A 17871-nucleotide genomic window follows, 5' to 3' on the forward strand; every position below is an offset into this window, starting at 1 on the left:
CTACAAGTAGCTGACAGATCGGATCTAACAGGATGTAACTGATTCAGTGACTTCTTGTGCATTCATCGACGGAGGCTGAAAACTGTCCGACCTCACTGCAGTTTTTTGTCATGCTACCATCTGCGCTCATCTATTTTCCAGGCGAGGAGCACTTTGTCTCAAACGAGCCTAATGGCCGATCGAGAGACTTTTGTTGGTCATATTTCAAGTTGAAGAGATAGTTCGCTTTTTCTTACAGATATTGTTTTTCACAACACTACCGGTTAGACTCCTCTTGCACAGATTCCATCACGTCTGTTAAGATCACAAAGCTCAGACAGCTGCTTGTGTAACATTGTCCTGATGGTGGAACTGTGGTCAGCCAACAGCAGACATTGTGCCACAGAGGCCAGTGGCGTCCATGTGTCCAATTACACACTTCCTAAAAAAAAAGGTTCCACCAAAACTTTAACTTTACCCAAAAACCTAATTGAAGGTTGTCGCTACCTTTCAGGACGATGAAGCCATGTCATCATGTTTATTTGAATTAGAGTGGTTTTAATAACCTCTGAAGGGAAATGTACATTTCACAATTACACAAACACGTGATGAGTTTCAGAATGGAATATAAATCCTGACAGTTGACAGTTTTAAGAACCATTGAGATTAAATGTACAGAAAATATAATTGATAGTTAAATCAATTAATACATTCAGAAACCAATTGCTTGGTAATACTTGCAATTTTTGCCTAAATCCTTTTTAAGGAAGCATTATTACTGTTTTCTATTTAGTAAGTTATAAAGCACTGGTTCTGCTTTTGGATGTTGAATTGACGATTCCTGACAAAGATGAAAATATTTCTTTAAAATATTATTTATAATTAAATATGGATAGCTGGGAGCCATCAGTGCAGTGTGCAGACCTTTGGCCTGTTTGTTTTTTTGCCTTTGGTTTGCTTTTTGATCCAGTACCTGTAGGAGTTTCTTGGTCCTTAATCATCATAATCACAGCTGCAGGACTTGTCCGACAAAAACAACACAGCAGAGTTTTAATCCAAACATAACATTTACTTTCAAAAATAACTTATTGAAGAGCCGGGAGTATGCTATGCTTTTAAAGTTGCCGTTATTGTACTTTCATGTGACGTGTATCCAACAAGAGAAACATTAGATCACAGACACAAATATAGTGTTTGTCACAGACTTTTCAGAAACACAACAACATAATGACATTTTTGGGATTCTACCAGCACACAATGTTGTTTGTTAATGAGATCAAATATAATCATACCGGATTTCAATTGAAGTCACATTGGTTCATATTTGGCAGTTGACAGTTTTTGTTCACGGGACATGGAGCTTTGAAATTGAACTCTTCACAAACTAAACATGCCATTTATAACAATTCATACAAATGACTCCTTTGTGTACAAAAACATTAAAAAAGTCAACCTTTAAGAACTTGATGTTGATTTACAGGCCTTTTTAGTGCAATATAAAACAATCCACACCAATTTTGACTTCAAAAGCTGCCCAATACATTATTTACATAATTTTTATAGACCCTGTCAATCATCATACCGACAACTCTATCTCCATTCGCTTCTGCTTCCTCTGACAGACGAGCCTTTTTTGTTTAATCTGGAGATTGTAAGGCGTCGGTTGAAGTGCAGAATCAATCACTCAGAGGCTTCGGACTAGCTCTTTTCCTCATGATGCTTTCATTGCTGTTCCAGGAGAACTTGGTACATTTCTGATTTCAGAAATCGTGGATAACAGTCGTTTTCCATCAGACTGTATATCACTCTCTGCGCCCTGTCGAGGCAATTTGGCTCCGGCTGAGAGAGATTTTTCTTGATTTCTTCTCTCGTCACATAGTCAATGTTTATCTGCGTAAAAAAAAAAAAAAAAAAAAAAATTCATTTCACTCAACCAAATGTTCAAATAGTAAAATAAAGAAAGTGCAGCACTGAGCAACACAAACAGGGAATGTGTTCGATAATAGGCACTTTTCACGGAAGACATTTTGAATTGCCCCTGTGGGAAAAGCACAAGTGTAAATAATGAAATCAATGAGGGTTGAAATTCATTTAGCTGCATTGATTTCAGGTTCCTGGTATCGCGCAATGAGACTAAAATAGAGAAGTCTTAGCGCCATGTCATCAAGGTACAACACACGCGCAGTAGAACCTGGTCTGCACATGCCGACAGGTTCAATAGCTGGCGAGTGACCACAGAACACTTTCACTAAGGCGTCTGCAGAATTGCAATTATTGAAAAGATATTTAATCAAGGAGAATTTACAAACACTTTCTTTTTTTAAATGTTGTATATCGGCTGCCATCCATTTGAGCGTCCTCCAAAACAATCCGATTGGCTGTTGTTGTTTTTTTAAAAGAGAACGTAACGGGGTGAAACTAAAACATATGATTGATACGTGAGGTCTTCCACGCACGTCCAACTGGCAGGAGACAGGGATTATATCTTCCAGCTGGAAGCTGGAAAATGTTGCAGGTGAGAGGGACGCATGGGTCAGCCTGCTGGGCCGGCTGCCACTGGGACCCGCCCTCGGAAAAGCGGCTGAAAATGGATGGAATGGATGATTGGTTTGTGCTTGGGCTGCACAGTGGTGTAGTGGCTAGCATTGTCACCTCACAGCAAGTGGGGCCCGGGTTCGGTTCCCGGTCTGGGTGGAGTTTGTGTGTTCTCCACGTGGCAGCGTGGGTTCCCTCTGGGTTCTCCTGCTTCCTCCTAAAGACATGCAGCTTTGGTTAATTGGACTCTAAATTGCCGGTTTTGTATATGTGCCCTGAGATAAACTGGACACCGGTCCAGGTGAACCCTGCCATCGCCCAATGCCAGCTGGGATCGGCTCCAGCGCCCCTGAATAGGATAAGTGACTCGGATAATAGAATGGAATGGTTGACATGTCGCTTCGTCATTGAAAGACATGTAATTTCTTTCAGACTATTTGACTGCAGCCCGTGTGTCCGCCTTCACTTAATAACCTTGGTATCGCGCTTGCTGGCTCATTGTCACTCTCGCTTGAATGAAACGGAGCCATCGTAACACCTGCGCTCTTCCTACCACGACGAGTAAAAATGTCTGCAGTGAGAAAGGCCCATAATTGTATTTCATATTGAAAGTGAATGAAACTGTAACAGTTACAACAAGCCGACTGAGGCTCATTCGGAGTCACACAGGTCTGACTTGATTCATGTCTCACATAACAAAAGCCATACCTGTCTAGGCGCATCGACTTGGACAAACTCTGCGTATATCTTCTTGGCAGCCGCCGTCATTTTTTTCTCACTGGTAATTTTCTTGTAGTCCTCACAGGCCAGCCAAAATAAAAGGTTCTCCTCACTGTATTCTGTCCTCAGGAAGTCCTCAAACACCAGCTGGCCGGCTAAACAGAGGAAGCAGAGAGATGTTGAAACCAGGACACTTTCAGTTCACTCAACCAGAGCTGAATTAAGAGGGCTGGTCTGCCATGATGATTTTTTTTGTAATCTTAATTACAGAGAGTCTAGCCTCCAACAACATATTAAATAACAAACACTACAGTGGAGTCATAGGCTGGAACTGGTTTTCTTGTTTTGTAACCAACTCCACTATACATATGAATAATGTACTGTCTTTGATCACCCCCTGCTCTCAGAAATGAGGGATATTTTTCACAATTGGGACTTCCATCTTGTGTGAAAAAGAAAGTGAAACGGAGCCCCTGAAGTCCCAGAATCTTGTGTGCTCAAATGATCGTGTGATAAGATATTGCGAGAACATTTTGTGTTTCACCGCTGCTCCAAAACCTCTTTTCTTTGATGTTTTCTTATTTTCGTATATAGAAAGTCCAATTCCCTGAAAACTCTCTAAACTGCATCAATTTGCCGTGTATTGCTCGTTTCAGCCTAATGAACGGCAGCTGTTCATGTGGAGGCGTTTGAGAGATTTGGATATTTGCATAACCTACGCCCCTAACATTGCCCTATATGGCTTCTCGTTCCGCTTTCCATTGATGGGCAATTTGCTAAATTATGACCAAAGAGTAAAAAGACTTCAAAGCCTCTGAACACCCACACAGGTGTTGCCAGTTAAGCTGATTAGACCTCAGCTCAGGACTGCAGGCTAATTGGCTCATTTGAGTGTCCTGTGTTTTCTTGCACCTGTTAGGGTGGGACGAATTGCACCTTTTATCATTATTAATAGGAGATGAGGATTAGTGAACTAACATATTCTCGTCACATCTCCACCTACCTTGCACCTGAGCAGAGGTCTAATCACCAGGATATCTGAAAACATCCGTGTGCTTGTTTTCAATGCTGACTAGAAACCACGAGAGTAGAGCAGCGCTGTACTGTGACAGTCGCAGATATATAGTTGGAATGGATTGACATGAACTGAATGTAACCGTGTTGAAATCTCTATTAAAAAAGAGAAATCCAGACCTCTCAGTCATTTGGCAAACTATGATTATGATGAACAGAATATACATTTTACAATAAGTCTATTCATACATTGTATTTCATTCAGATTGTGGCATTATAATGATTCACTCAAACCAGTGTTTGTTTTTTTACTACAAATATTGAATGCCACAGTCACTCATGCATACCTCTTTAGAAATACTCTGTTTTCCTTTATCAGGCTGATTGACTTGTGCACACAAAGAAATGGACTTTGGAGGCTCTGTAGAAAGTTTCACGTTTAGAAAAGAAAACTTGAATCAGCCTCTGGGCGAAAATTGTTTTCAACAACACACCTTTTTTTTTCTTCTTTTTTTTACTTGGCTGTCCAGTCAGTGTTGATGGTGAATGTAGTTGATTGGAGCAATGCATTCCTCAGTGCGTGCTATATTGACCCAGAAAGCTGAGTTTGCAGCTGTTGTTGTTCCTGCATCCACCGCCGTCATTTGATGTGACAGTGATGTAGTTGGATGCGCGGAAGGCTGCAATCTCAGCTTGGACGTCTAGTTATGGGTAGCTAGACAGAGGGCGGCACGCTCGAGCTGCTCCTCAAACACAGAATATTGTTCTCTTTGCTTGTATTGAAAATGACCTCCCTAAATATAAGTGCAAAGGATTTGAAGGACCATATTTTTTTTTTTTCAAGCCAGAGTATACCAGCCTGTTCTCATTCTCAGTCACGTCCCTTTGTGCATAAGAAGCACTGAAGGCTGATTCACAGTGTAAAATCATCCACGTCAATATTAAATCCTCAGTGGCATGACATGAAAAATATATACGATAAAGTGTCAGACAAACACAGGACTGTCACCCAGGAGACCCGTGTTGAGCGATTTCAGTTGCGTGAGTGAGGTTTTGGATGGGCTGGGCTACCCAGTGCGTTTAGAAAGTGAAGCCAACAGGTCTGACGGATTATATGGTCAGCAGGGACCCTCCAGAACCTAAACTGTGTGCTAGCATGTGTGTAGTGCATCCTGGAGCAGTGTCAGTCAGCCTTTTTGGTCCATATAGCACACACTGCTGAGTTTATTGCCTCGATTGAATACATTTTACATCAAACACTGAATGGACACCCACATAAAAAGGTGCCAAATAATCCCCCTTAAACTAACCTTCTCTTTTTAAGAACTCTGGGTATATTCTGGTAAACGCAAAGAGCTATAGCTAAAGGTGAAGCCCTTTTGGTATCTTTTCCTCACATTCTGTCTTCTTCAACATGGTACTTGTTAGTTGAAAGAAGTCGGAGAACAAAGAGACGGTGCAGAAAACTGCCAGGTTTTGTGATGGATGTCTTGAGGCGCTTTTTAACTTTAAAACCAAACGCGGCACCCTGATGTGCACTACTCTGCATCCTATATTTGCACACACGTCTGTTATTTCGTGCATTTTCTCCTCGCACCCGTTCCCTTTTTTTAGTTACAGGATGTTCATGGAGCTGTGATTCTCACGCAGGTGTAAAATACTTATCGCGTCTTCTGGGAGCACAAACAAACGGCTAACTGGGAGCACCGGCGTTATTCACACAAATTGCTTGGCATAAATCACAGCTGTTGCTCTGACAGTAATTGACAGGAAAGCGAATATGTCCAGGGGCTGGTCGTTGCTGTCTAGAAATCACTCTCGGCCCGTATCGAAGCTTTCAATCATAACGGAGTCGACCCTTTAAAATCCGAGGAGACGTAAAGGTATATGAAAGCCATCAAATTGCAGCTGCCACATGCACGGCTATTTATTTTTTGCTACTGTTTACCGATTTGTCATACGTGCCACTGCATTTCTACAAAAGGTAAATGAAGCAACTGAGATGCAAGGCAACATTTATTTTATGGAGGACTGTTAATCTTCAGGCAGGAGACAACAGGCTGAAATATTACAGATCAGCTGAATTTATTTCTGTAAAGTTATGAGCGAGAAGAGACTGCAGAAAGAGAGAGAGAGAGACGGAGAAAGAACCCATCTGCCCTTTTAGTGATTTTCAAATGGAGGCCTGGAATATGGTCATGTGAAAGCCATCAGTGAGTGCCGGCTTTATAAATGAATGAGCGCTGGTTGGAATCACCCCATCTACCCTGGCAGCTCAGATTAGGCCTGTAATCTCTGCCAGTGTCCTCCTCCTCCTTAAATATATATCTGAATGGATTTGATGAACTTGAAGGGAGAATTCATCCTCTATTCTCCTCAAGAAGCCCGAGGGCAATTCATGATGAGATGCGGGGCCGAGCAGCGGAGAATAGACAAAGGGAACGGAGAAGTGAACGAGCGGCATTTTGACAAAAGTGCGAAGAGGAATAAATGCGGCGCAAGTGGACTTACTTTTACACTCCAGAAGCTGGTCGAGCGACTCCCCCCATGCCACGACATCATCAACAGGAGCCCTGCGGAGCAAACGTGTCGTCAAATGTGCAGCTTGGCAAACAGGTTCAGGACATAAGTGCATCTCTGTCGGCGAGAACGTGGGTCATTTCAAAATAAAAAAATGGTATCTGCGCATCACACCAGAGCCATTAAATTTTAACGTTGGAAGTGAAATGTCTTTTTTTAAAACTGACATTAATCAAAAATAGTGACTAGGAAAGTGAAGGAGTCCTTCCTTCCTGCTGCTGTCAGGCTGCACAACCAGCTGAGCTCGGAGTAGACCACTTCAATCACTTTGGTCTCTTTAATTACTTCAACTGGTGCAATACAAATACTTTTGTATTCTGTCTGTATATATAATACTGCTATTGTAGATTATTTGACGTTTATTTATATTTTATTTTACTATGTGTCTCTTGCTGCTGTAATACTGCAATTTCCCCACTGCGGGACTAATAAAGGATTATCTTATTCAGATATTTGAATAAAGTAGAGCTAATTAGTACTTCTATATTGACCGAGTGTTCCTTTTGATCTAGTGAAAAATTAAGCAGCTAAAGATTTTTTTTTTGCCCCCTTTTTAATAGTTTACTACTACGAGGTAAATGGAGCAACTGGAGGCAGCCTGTCCGCCTGAATGGAGCTACGAGGCAGCCGGAAACACGACAGTTTATAATGTGTTTTCAGCTTGTTCTGGCCCAAAAAGAACTTCTGCAGCTTAACAACCAAACTACACCAGCTAGATGTAGAATGTAGCATGAATGAACATGTTAAATATTGCTCATGAGTAAATGCTTTCTTTCCATAATTACAAAAAAAGAACAAGTGGGACTCACAGAAGCCAGATTGGGTTCACCGACCTTTTACTGAAAATCCCATTTCTGTAAGTTTAATTGGAGCTCGTCTGCAATGTGTTAGATTTATGTCAGCATGGCGGCTAACAGCCGAGCTATCAGTATCCCCTTGTCGTTAGTCTACTTGTTTGGAAATCCTAAATTAGATGAAAATGTAATGATCCCTGGATAAACTGGGTCGTTGCAGCAGAGGCAGAGAATCGGATAAGAATAAGTCAGAGCAGCAGATGTAATACACGGAATTACAGCGAGTGAACATTCTGAAGCAAGGGGAGCAAATAAATAAAGAAGTAGCATCTCCACTGACAGCCTCACGGGCTCGAGCAGAGGTGTAAGAGCTATTCACATAATCTGATGTGTGGACGGGATAACAACTGTGCAGAAGATGTCTGAGACTAATATAACCTTGCATTGTAAGCAGAGGGATTCAGCAGCTTCTGTAGTTGGAGATGTCATTTCCATCTCAAGTTTATGGCAAATCACCAGAACTTCTTTTTTTTTTTTTAGATATACCGCTTGTATAAATGCTATGCTATCACATCGGAGTTTTTAAGACTTGCTATGGGTGCACAAACTGTGACCTGATCGACGAGCCACATATTTTAAATATTGCTCAGAGCCGTAGAAGCTGCGGTCTAAATGTTTAGCACTCCAGTTCTTTGGCTTGAACTCACTCGCCTCGAAGACTGTCCTCCTAAATCACTGTATTCCTAAAAAAATACAAGTTTGATCTCCCTCTTAGTGAGGAAAAAAAAAAAGTAGTTCACCCAATGAAGTTGCATGGAAATGCTTCAAAGTTCTGACAGCTTTAACAGTAGTTGTACTTTTTATAAGATGCATTTTGAGAAAGTCCCTCAGAAGTAAGGGACAAGGCATCAGAGGAAAGGCGAGTACACCCTAATGTAACCATACATTTTTGGGATTGCATCATCGAGAACGCGGAGCACATTCGGCTCAAAGAATTCCTACTCATCTGTGTGCTTTTTTTCATGTTTTCTTAGGGAGAGAAGGAAGGAAGCCAAAGAGCGCTGGAGGCACACTGAGAAGTACAGAGAGCCACAGAGGGAGAAACTTCCAATAAAAACTGCACAGATCACAGGCGCCCCATCAGAAACACTTGCTCGTAAACTCGAGAGACGAGAGAGAAGCATCCGCAAAACACATCCCAGTTTAATTTTAGCAACATGCTGCTTTTTTTTTTCTCCGCTGCATGGGCGAGATCTGAATGTGTCATTAACCAAAAGAACAAGACGGACCAGAGGGAAGAAGTAAAACATTGAGAATGCTCAACAGTGTCAAATAGGTCAGCGCCAGACAACCAGTTTGCCCAAAGTTTCGAAGCCTAAATCCAATTTTGAGCTCATACTTACAACATGTGACAGTTTATCGGATATGCGCGCAACAACAACACACTCTGATCCTTCGCTGCTCGGGCTTCTTCTCCGAGGCTCGACAAACCCAACGGGTACAAGCCCATGCATGTTGAGCTGGAGCACAGACGGGCTGACAGTTTACACAAAATGTCAGCTTTCGCTCTTTACTCTATGGACTTAAACAAAAAGAAGTTTTTTTTACCTCAGCATTTTGGCTTTTTAAAATGCAGCTTTTTTTCTCCTACTTTGCGTTCTAAAGAAAATGACCAAACAAACCTTTTTATGACTGTTAAAAAAAAAAAGAAATCCAAAAATTAAGCAAATCATTTAGTTTACAATGCAAATTAGGAGACATGACAAACCCTGTCTGGCCGGAACATTTGCTTGTCTTGGATGTAAATGTTGGGCAAGATATTCACGTCACTGTGGATGTGTGCAGTTCCCAAGAGAAGTGAGCATGATTTGCAAGGTAAACATAATAATTTGTTTCAGTAACACTCATAGGAAGTACAAAAAATGTACACCGGGTAAAGGTAAAAACACGTCATTCAGCGGCTGCCTAAAGGGTTTCGTTCACAGCATATCAGCTTCATGCAGCTGGTAAATCTAGTGGCTAGCTTGGTTAGCAGTAACTCATAGGGAAACACAATTTTACTAAATTGCAGTGCACCTACAGATCATGCTCCAACACAAACATTTGGGAACAACAGTTTTGTTGTCATGCCATTCTGGAGAAAGATTGCAGTTTGAACTCGACGCCCCAACAAATACGCCCATCAGTGCTGCAGTTTCAAAGTTGAATGTTCAATGTTGTGTGGCTCTCAGGGCTGTCGACAATATAATTCTACATTAACATTTTAAACCCTGCGCAGGTTTTTGTTTTGTTTTTGCATGTCTATTCACTCTGTTAAAACCTGCAGGTAAAAGATCAGGCCACAATAATCAGTGTTTTCTCTGTATATTCATGAAGCCGCCGCTACCGCTTTCCTTCATCTTCTGCTCTCGTGTTTCAATGCGTGCAGAATACATTAAACACGTGACGTCCACACGAACACTGATTATGGATTTTGTTAGAGGATGTTTTAAATATATTTCTTTAGATAATAATCTTTAGATTCTTCAGATGTCATAAAATATGACAACCAATATTTAAGCTTTTGATGGAAAACTTCAAAAGAAGCTTTGAATAAAAAATGATATTCGGTTTGACAAACTGTTGACCGACTGCTTGAGGAAGAATATTGTATTTCTGGCCGCAAATACAACTTAACGTTGTTTCAACCACTTTTCCACACCGAGACTCTGTAACTGCGGTCCATCATAAAAAGATTTAAGGATAGGTTAGATTTTTCCCATTTTGTAATCTGTCAAAAAAGCCCCCCCCCCCCCCCCCCCCCCCCACCAATGCAAATGTCATCATCCAACATGGCATCTGATAAACATTCCCTCCGTCTACCAGCACAACGCGCTTTCCAACTAGCAAGGTAAAGAATACGGAGATGCAGAATATAAAGATACATTGTGGTGATTTGATTATTTGGTTTTGTTTCATATTGCAATTTTCGCACCAAACTAATTACAAACATTTGACTCAGTGTGCAAGGGTTTGGTGCATAGCGACTATTATTGGATGACTTTCTCTTTTAAAAAGTCTGTTTTTGTCTAATCAGACTTGCATTGTATTTCACCTTAGTGGTCTACACTAATGCTCTGCTTTTTTCCCTGCACTTTTATTCTGAATAAGATCAAAAAAGAATAAATGCCCTTGCCACTGTTACAGGGACAATACAGAGGTTGTGCTTGAAGTGGTACTTGAATCTGAGAAGCAGGTGCTCCAGAAGCATAGGTGAATAATACGTTTTTGAGAGGGGAAATTAATCGTTTAAAATTCAAGGCACACTGCTTTGTGAAAGCAAAAACAATTACAATTTTTTTTCGCATGGTTAAAAAATGGACCAAAACCACATTAGCTGTTTCTCTCAGGGCTAACCATAGTTTTTATTAATGATTTGTTTGATTGCTGAAAGTGTTGACACATTTCCTATTGCGCCTTGCTACTGAATGGACGCACTACTTCCTGCATTGACACACGGTGTTGGCAACATAAGATGCTTAATTATTGAAAAATAAATGTAATTCCTGTGTTTACTGTCTACTTATTCCTGCCTTTTTAGATCTCTAAATGTATCGCACAAGAAGTGCTTGGCATTTCATGGTTGCATTACTCACCTCTGGCCCTATATTTCCTCAACCTGTTATTGGGACCGGTTTTCTTTGCATGAACCCAACCATCTCTACAGGAAAGGAGGAGGCTCTTTGACACATTTCACACAGAACCCCCATGAGCATCAAACTCTCCAGAGACAACCAGCGGCAGCAAGAAGCAGATGCTCAAGTGTCAGGCAGAGGCAGGGTGCAATGTCCTCATCTAACACAGAGAGAGGGAATGGGAGAGGGATGAGGCAATGAAAATGACTGATGGCAGCAAAAATGGCAGAGCTGTGATCAGGGGAGAGACAGGGGAAAACACTGACAGCAGAGCGGGCTTACCTGTCCGCCTATCTCTCGTTTTCCTGTCTTGATTTGCAAGTCCTCGACGGGACACTTACCGGGGCCGGCATGGAAAACAAGAACAGGTGTCATAAAACACCGCTGCGACTGGGATTTGCATCTGTAATGACCCCACTGGAAATGCTGAGAGTATGATGTTTGCAACAAAAACCTGTCAGATACACGCTCCGAGTGGTATTCATCACCAACTCGGCTGCAACCGATCTGCCTTCCTATCACTTAGCGATGATGGGAAACTGCTTTTTTTTTAAACACAATAACGGTGGTTTATCTTTTGCATTTTCCTCAATGTCGCCAACTTTTGTGTTCATTTGTGGCAGAATCAGACTCCCATGTTAAATTTAAGTCACCTGGTTAATAAACTGGATAGGTAGGCTATTGTTGGATTAGATTTCACGGCGGCTGAGTGTGAGGGATTTAGAAATTCAATCATTTCCAGAGGGGGACTTGCACATCTGAGCTTCCCTGATACCGTCAAATATGTTTTATATTTATGACCAGACACATATGCAGGGTACTGAACAAGTCCTTCGGCGTGCTGAGATCACAGATTCAGCTCACAAGCTATATCTGCAATGGAAGCCCAGGGAACAGAGATTAAGTGCAGGTGTTGCATGTATTGTTGTCTGGTGAGACATAGGTTGTCTTGCATGTTATCTCAAGGTGGTAGCACTGACTTCGGGCCCAGCTTGGGTCTGTGTGGTGTCCATTTTGTTACTTATGTAATATTGTTATCCCATTTGTGGGTCAGTTATTGTGATGCATGAATTATATATCGAGTAAAACATTCATATTATCAACCACATAATGTTCACTGGCAACATTTGTCCATTTTATGATTTATAAATGTTGCTGTATTACTCATGACTCATCCTGTAGGTGTCCAATACAATCAATTAGCAAGTCGCCATCAATGTAGTTGCAGTTTGACCTCTGTTCTAAATCAATGTAAATTAGCCTGCATGTAACCATAGCAACATTATTCTGCTTACTGCTACTCCAACCCTCAGTGGTGAAACGGACCTATGCAGATTAAATGGACCACAAACAAACCATGTGGGTGCAACCTCCCTTTAGCTAGTGGTGAGCACCCCGACTAGCACACTTGGCGAAGGAAACCCATCACCAGAGAAAACCATTGCTCACCATAAGCAGCCACAGTTTATGGTGTAGTTGATGACTTTTTATCCTCCTTCCCAGCAGGAAGAGGCAGCTGTTTTTTGGCAAAAAAAGATCAAACACTCAAAGACAGACTGCTAAATGCTCCACTGTTCACCAGCTAGCTGCTGATATTGCCAAATATTCCACCGATGAGTTTGTGGGGACCAAAACAGAACAAAGTGAGTGAAGATGGACGTACATTCATCAGAAACAAAACTCGAAACGAATGTCACTGTATCTGCTAGATGTAAACAGACAATCATTGGCTAACACGCTCATCTTTTATAATATTTTATATTTTATATTTTCCATCTTTTTTTGCTGTCCAAGTCCAGACATTAATGGAAATTACATATCACGGCACCTAACACACGAGAGCAACGCTTTTAAATGTATTATATGTTCAATTCAAGCACCTGGCCCTGGGTTATGTGAATTAAATTAGGGCAGCTATGTGAAATGTATTCACTACAATTTCAGCAACATTAAAATGCATTACCATTCAGATACAGCTAAAGATGTTAAATGTGTTATTGGTTTGTAGGTATTGAAGTTGTTTGGATGACTTCCATTCCCAAAGCCTTCAAATTAGTTTTTTTTTGTGTGTGTGTGTGGGCTAGTTTTACGGATCTTTTGGGGACATCAATCTATTTACACATTGTGGGGACTTGTCCTTCTTATGGGGAATAATGCACATCCCCATAAGAAATCATTACAGTTTAAGGTGAAGACTTGGTTTAACATTAAGGTTAGGGTAGGTCTCCAGAAAAATGTATGTAAGTCAATGTAATGTCCCCAGAAGTCATAAAAACACGACTGTGTGTGTTAGTATATATCAACTGCTGCAGGATCCTGCACCAATATGGGGAATATGATAAAGAAGTTGTGGATGTGGAGAACATCTGTGTATAAAGTGTGCAGCAAAGTCTGTCCTGAATGACCCACCTTTGCTTATGAGACCTTGATAATTACACTTTACATAAATATGTTAATGTACATACACCATTATTGTAAGATGCCAATAATTTAGTTGGTAAAAGCAGTGGGAGAGCCATATACAGCATAATGACAACCTTGGTTCACAACCAGCTATTAAAAGCTACCCATAAAAGCAGTTTGTCAAGAGCACTGTCAATGAATAAATAATCCAGTCGATGGGAATGCAGCTGGCTATGCGCTCTCATTATTAAGTGATGTATGTTTAATTGCACGTTAGTGAGCGAATGAGGAATAGAGAACACTGTGTACTCTGACTTGCTATCCAAATGGCAAAACTAAATCTTTTCAAATACTTTTAAAATTGTATTTTACAACAATATCTGTACACAATCAGGAAGGTACAAAAAATGTACTTTTCTGTGTTACAAGCCAGACAAACGGGTCCAGTATAAGGACTACTTTAAGACCAAAGTACAAAAGAGCCATTTCAAAATGTTTGACCTAGCAACAGAGGGTTTCGCTCCCTGCATGTTCATGGTCAGTTCTTGTATGAATAATGCCAATGCAGCTCATGCATACTTAGTAGATGATTGACTATTCTGTGTGTATTCTCCCTCCTGTGGGTTTTAAATACACTTTTACAAAAAGCAGATCCATACGGAGCTTGTGCTAACTCAAAGTGTTGAGCAATATTATAGCAACAATATTGATTGTTTATTTAAGTCTCATGCCAGTGGGATCCGACCCACCAACCATGATTAATAAATGAGACTAATAATGCTTACTCCCTGTGATTACAGCTGGAGAGTGACTCACACGTTGGATTAGCCGGTTTGGCTTTGTTGACCTTATTCTCTAATTGCATTAGGTTTGAATGAAAGCTGACAGGGAATTGCAAATGTACCCCATACAAACAGTATTTGATTTAGTATAGCAAGACAAAGACAGCAAGGAACAAACACATAAAAAATAACCTAATTTAACTATGTACTTTTGGGGGGAATCTTGACGCTGCAGACTCTGAAAGTGCATCTCAGGGGCCTCTGCTGTAATGTCATTCTGTTGCAATGCAATAAAAAGTACCTACGTGGATCATTAAAGAGTGGTCCAACTGAACTATAGCTGCTGCTGTGAGGAGCAGGACTGAAAACAAGTGACATAAATCAAGTTCTGTGTTGAAGCTTTTACATCTCTTTTTTGTATGTTTCCTATGGTATTTGGTCGACTGTACAATGTGGCTCCACTGTGGGGAGCTGTGTCTCTGTCTTCTCTCTCTCTCATGCTCCCTCCATTCTTTCTTTCTTTCCGTCTTTGTCTTTCTCTCTCTGGCACATAGCATCATATGCAGTGGCTGTGGGCCGTTGTTGCGCATGTTAAAAGCTCAGCTGGGAAGTCTGAATCCTTGGACTGATGCTCTGTGGCCTCAGTGTTTCACAGCTCTGTAGCTTGGCCTGACCATCTGGGTTAGGGTGGGGAGGTGGTGTGTGTGTGTGTGTGTGTGTGTGTGTGTGTGAGAGAGAGAGTGATGGAGCGTGGGCTTTGGGCAGACAGGCGTGTGTACATAGGTCTATTTGTGTGTCTGTTCTTGTGCATGCATGTGTGTTAATTCATTAATTTACATTCAACATCAAGCAGAGGGGTATAATATACAGGTGTGTGTGTGTGTGTGTGTGTGTGTGTGTGTGTGTGTGTGTGTGTGTGTGTGTGGAATATCTGTTGCTCTTTATGTATATGCAATGATCCTCTACAATGTGGGAAGTGCTTGAATTGGATGGAAAATTATGCTGCAACTCTTTTTTTGTTGTTGTTGTTGCTTTTATGGGTAAGGAGTGGTTTCGTCTAGTTTAAGAAGATGAATGACCAAATACAAGAACAAGGGGAGCCGGCAATTATAGCTTCTCATTTTCAGACACACTTTTCTCCCACCCCAAAACAAGGAAAGTAACTCTTGGCATTTTTGTTGTTTTATTTCTGTATAAAATAATAAAACAACTGTATCAGGTTAAATTTAAACAAAGTCTGTAAAACAGAATCAAAATGCTAAAACCGGAGAATATATGTCGGGGCAGATTGGAACGTTGATAGTAGGGGATTCGGTACAATGGGATGTTGGAGATAAAAGAAAGAGGCTTAGATTTTGTCCAACAGATGTCTGGCAGAAATGACAGAACTGGTTTGTTTGTGCAGGACAAAGGAGCATCTGAGCCCGATGATTGAAAGAGTGCTCCAGCGGTTTAGCATTGCACCTTCATTAAGTTTGAGGGATCACAAGAGGCGGTCTAAAACAAATAGGTGGCAAATATATGCTGACTTTCAGCCTTTTGCTTTGCGTCGCGATCCAAAAGCATTCTCATTCACCAGGTGCTTATCCTGTGGACAGCATTTCTTTCAGAAAGTCAGTTTGTAACACTTTATTTGTAAAAAAAAATGCATTCGCCAAGCCCATGCAGAGGGAAATCTAAAAGCAACGTATTTTCACATTAAAGGAAACGTGTGTGTTGCATGAAATCATTACATCCTTGCAAAACTTCCCCACAAGCACAGATGTTGTGCAACTGTTTTCACAGGCTTATTAGTACACCCACTGACTGAATGCCAATATACATGTACAGTATCCAAAATGGCAAAATACATGGACGAATACACATATAGAGTGCAATAAAACTAAAATAATCGCCACTATACCCTTATGTCATAGGCAGCAACATGCATACATACTCAAAACATTCACTCACTGAAAGTACACTAATGTAATGCACACAATACTATATCCCTCTCCAGTGCTCCCCTCATTATGTCTTCTCAGCAGCTAATGATCTTCACTTTTATGAATCCAACAAAGAGAAAATACTATTCCGCAGACAACGTCTCACAGTCTAGACAAAAGCCTCGACTTTGTTGTGCGCTTTCCGTTTTCCTCCCACAAAGAAGGAAGAGAGAGAGGAAAAATGGGCCAGCGGCAATTAAAAAGCCACATTTGCGGGTTTGTCAAAGCTGAAGAAGTGTGTTGGTGGGGAGCAGCGGATGAAGAAGAGGCTGCTCTTCACTCAAACAACAAGGGCTACCTCTTTTGCATTTGTTTGCGTCTCTCTAGCCTGAAGACGCAGATCAAGACGAGGTAATTACGCTCTGATTGAGTATTCATAACCAATTATGCATTGTTTTGTCTTTAATGATGCAAATTACAACTAATTACCTCACGTTAATGGATACCGAGAGTCTTTATGAGCTGTGGAATAGTGCAATTAGGCAACTGTTTATCTAACAGTGCCGCGTGTAAATATTAGTGGAAGGTGTCTATGTATAGTTAACGTAAGCGTGTCCATTTGTCTTGCTCATCGTCTGCACCAGTTTGATGGATGTCATAGGCCTGACTCTGCATTAAGGGAACTAACTCAATTATCAGGCACATGATTAATACAGCGGCATGAAGAGAAACTTCCATGGAGGTTTTGTGCATTTAAAAAGTAATGGTTTTGATTTTTCAAGGACTCTAACGACTCAAAAGCCGCTCTGGACTCATTGAAGGCAGACATTAAGTTGCTTTGGAGTTTAATACGTTGCCAAAATAATGTACTCCCTTCTTCCTTCTGAGTACAAATCAGTTGTTTTTTTCCTGACAGTTGTCTGTCATCTGTCAAAAAGCCGCTCGCAGACTCAAGTGAATCGTGTCACAACTTGCTGCTGGCACTTTCATCATTAAAACTTTTGTAGCACTCTATGATCTGATAACTTTCCCCTGATGGGACTTTTGTCTGTGACCAATGAACGAGTTCAGTAACAACAGGGAGAGGCGAGGCCATCCGTCTAAAGCATAGGTCACTAACTGGCGGACCGCGGTCCGGGTCCGGACCCAGAGGCCGTCCCATCCGGACCCGGACCGCCAGCCAAAACAGAAGGTTATGATTTAAAACCTGACAGGGCGCTTTTATTTTTTTACCCGGCGGCGCGGCGCAGCTTTTGCAGTCTTTACGGTAGTGGTTTAGCGGATGTGGAAACGCACAGACCAATTGCATGCGAGTTAAGCCATCCCACGTGATACCACTCAGCCAATCAAATCTATGCATTCTCGGCGGTAAACATTACGTCTCAACAGACAGCGCTGCGCAGACAGATGAAAAAGTTAGAGGCAGGTTACACATTGAAACGGTAGAAATAAAAAGAAAGATAGC

General features: G+C 41.3%; 1 protein-coding gene across 1 annotated transcript; it reads right to left on the minus strand.

Moving 5' to 3' along the window:
- Positions 1–1060: 1060 nt before the first annotated feature.
- On the minus strand, positions 1061–9076 carry LOC306739097 (regulator of G-protein signaling 8-like). Its single transcript, XM_079221049.1, has 4 exons — positions 9026–9076; positions 6760–6821; positions 3223–3389; positions 1061–1869 (listed from the first exon to the last, which is right to left on the minus strand). The coding sequence occupies exons 1-4, from the start codon at positions 9028–9030 to the stop codon at positions 1702–1704; spliced, it is 402 nt and encodes a 133-aa protein (XP_079077175.1). The 5' UTR covers positions 9031–9076; the 3' UTR covers positions 1061–1701.
- Positions 9077–17871: the final 8795 nt, after the last annotated feature.

This window comes from Taurulus bubalis (assembly GCF_910589615.1).
Source record: "Taurulus bubalis genome assembly, chromosome: 7".
NCBI classification, from domain to species: domain Eukaryota; kingdom Metazoa; phylum Chordata; class Actinopteri; order Perciformes; family Cottidae; genus Taurulus; species Taurulus bubalis.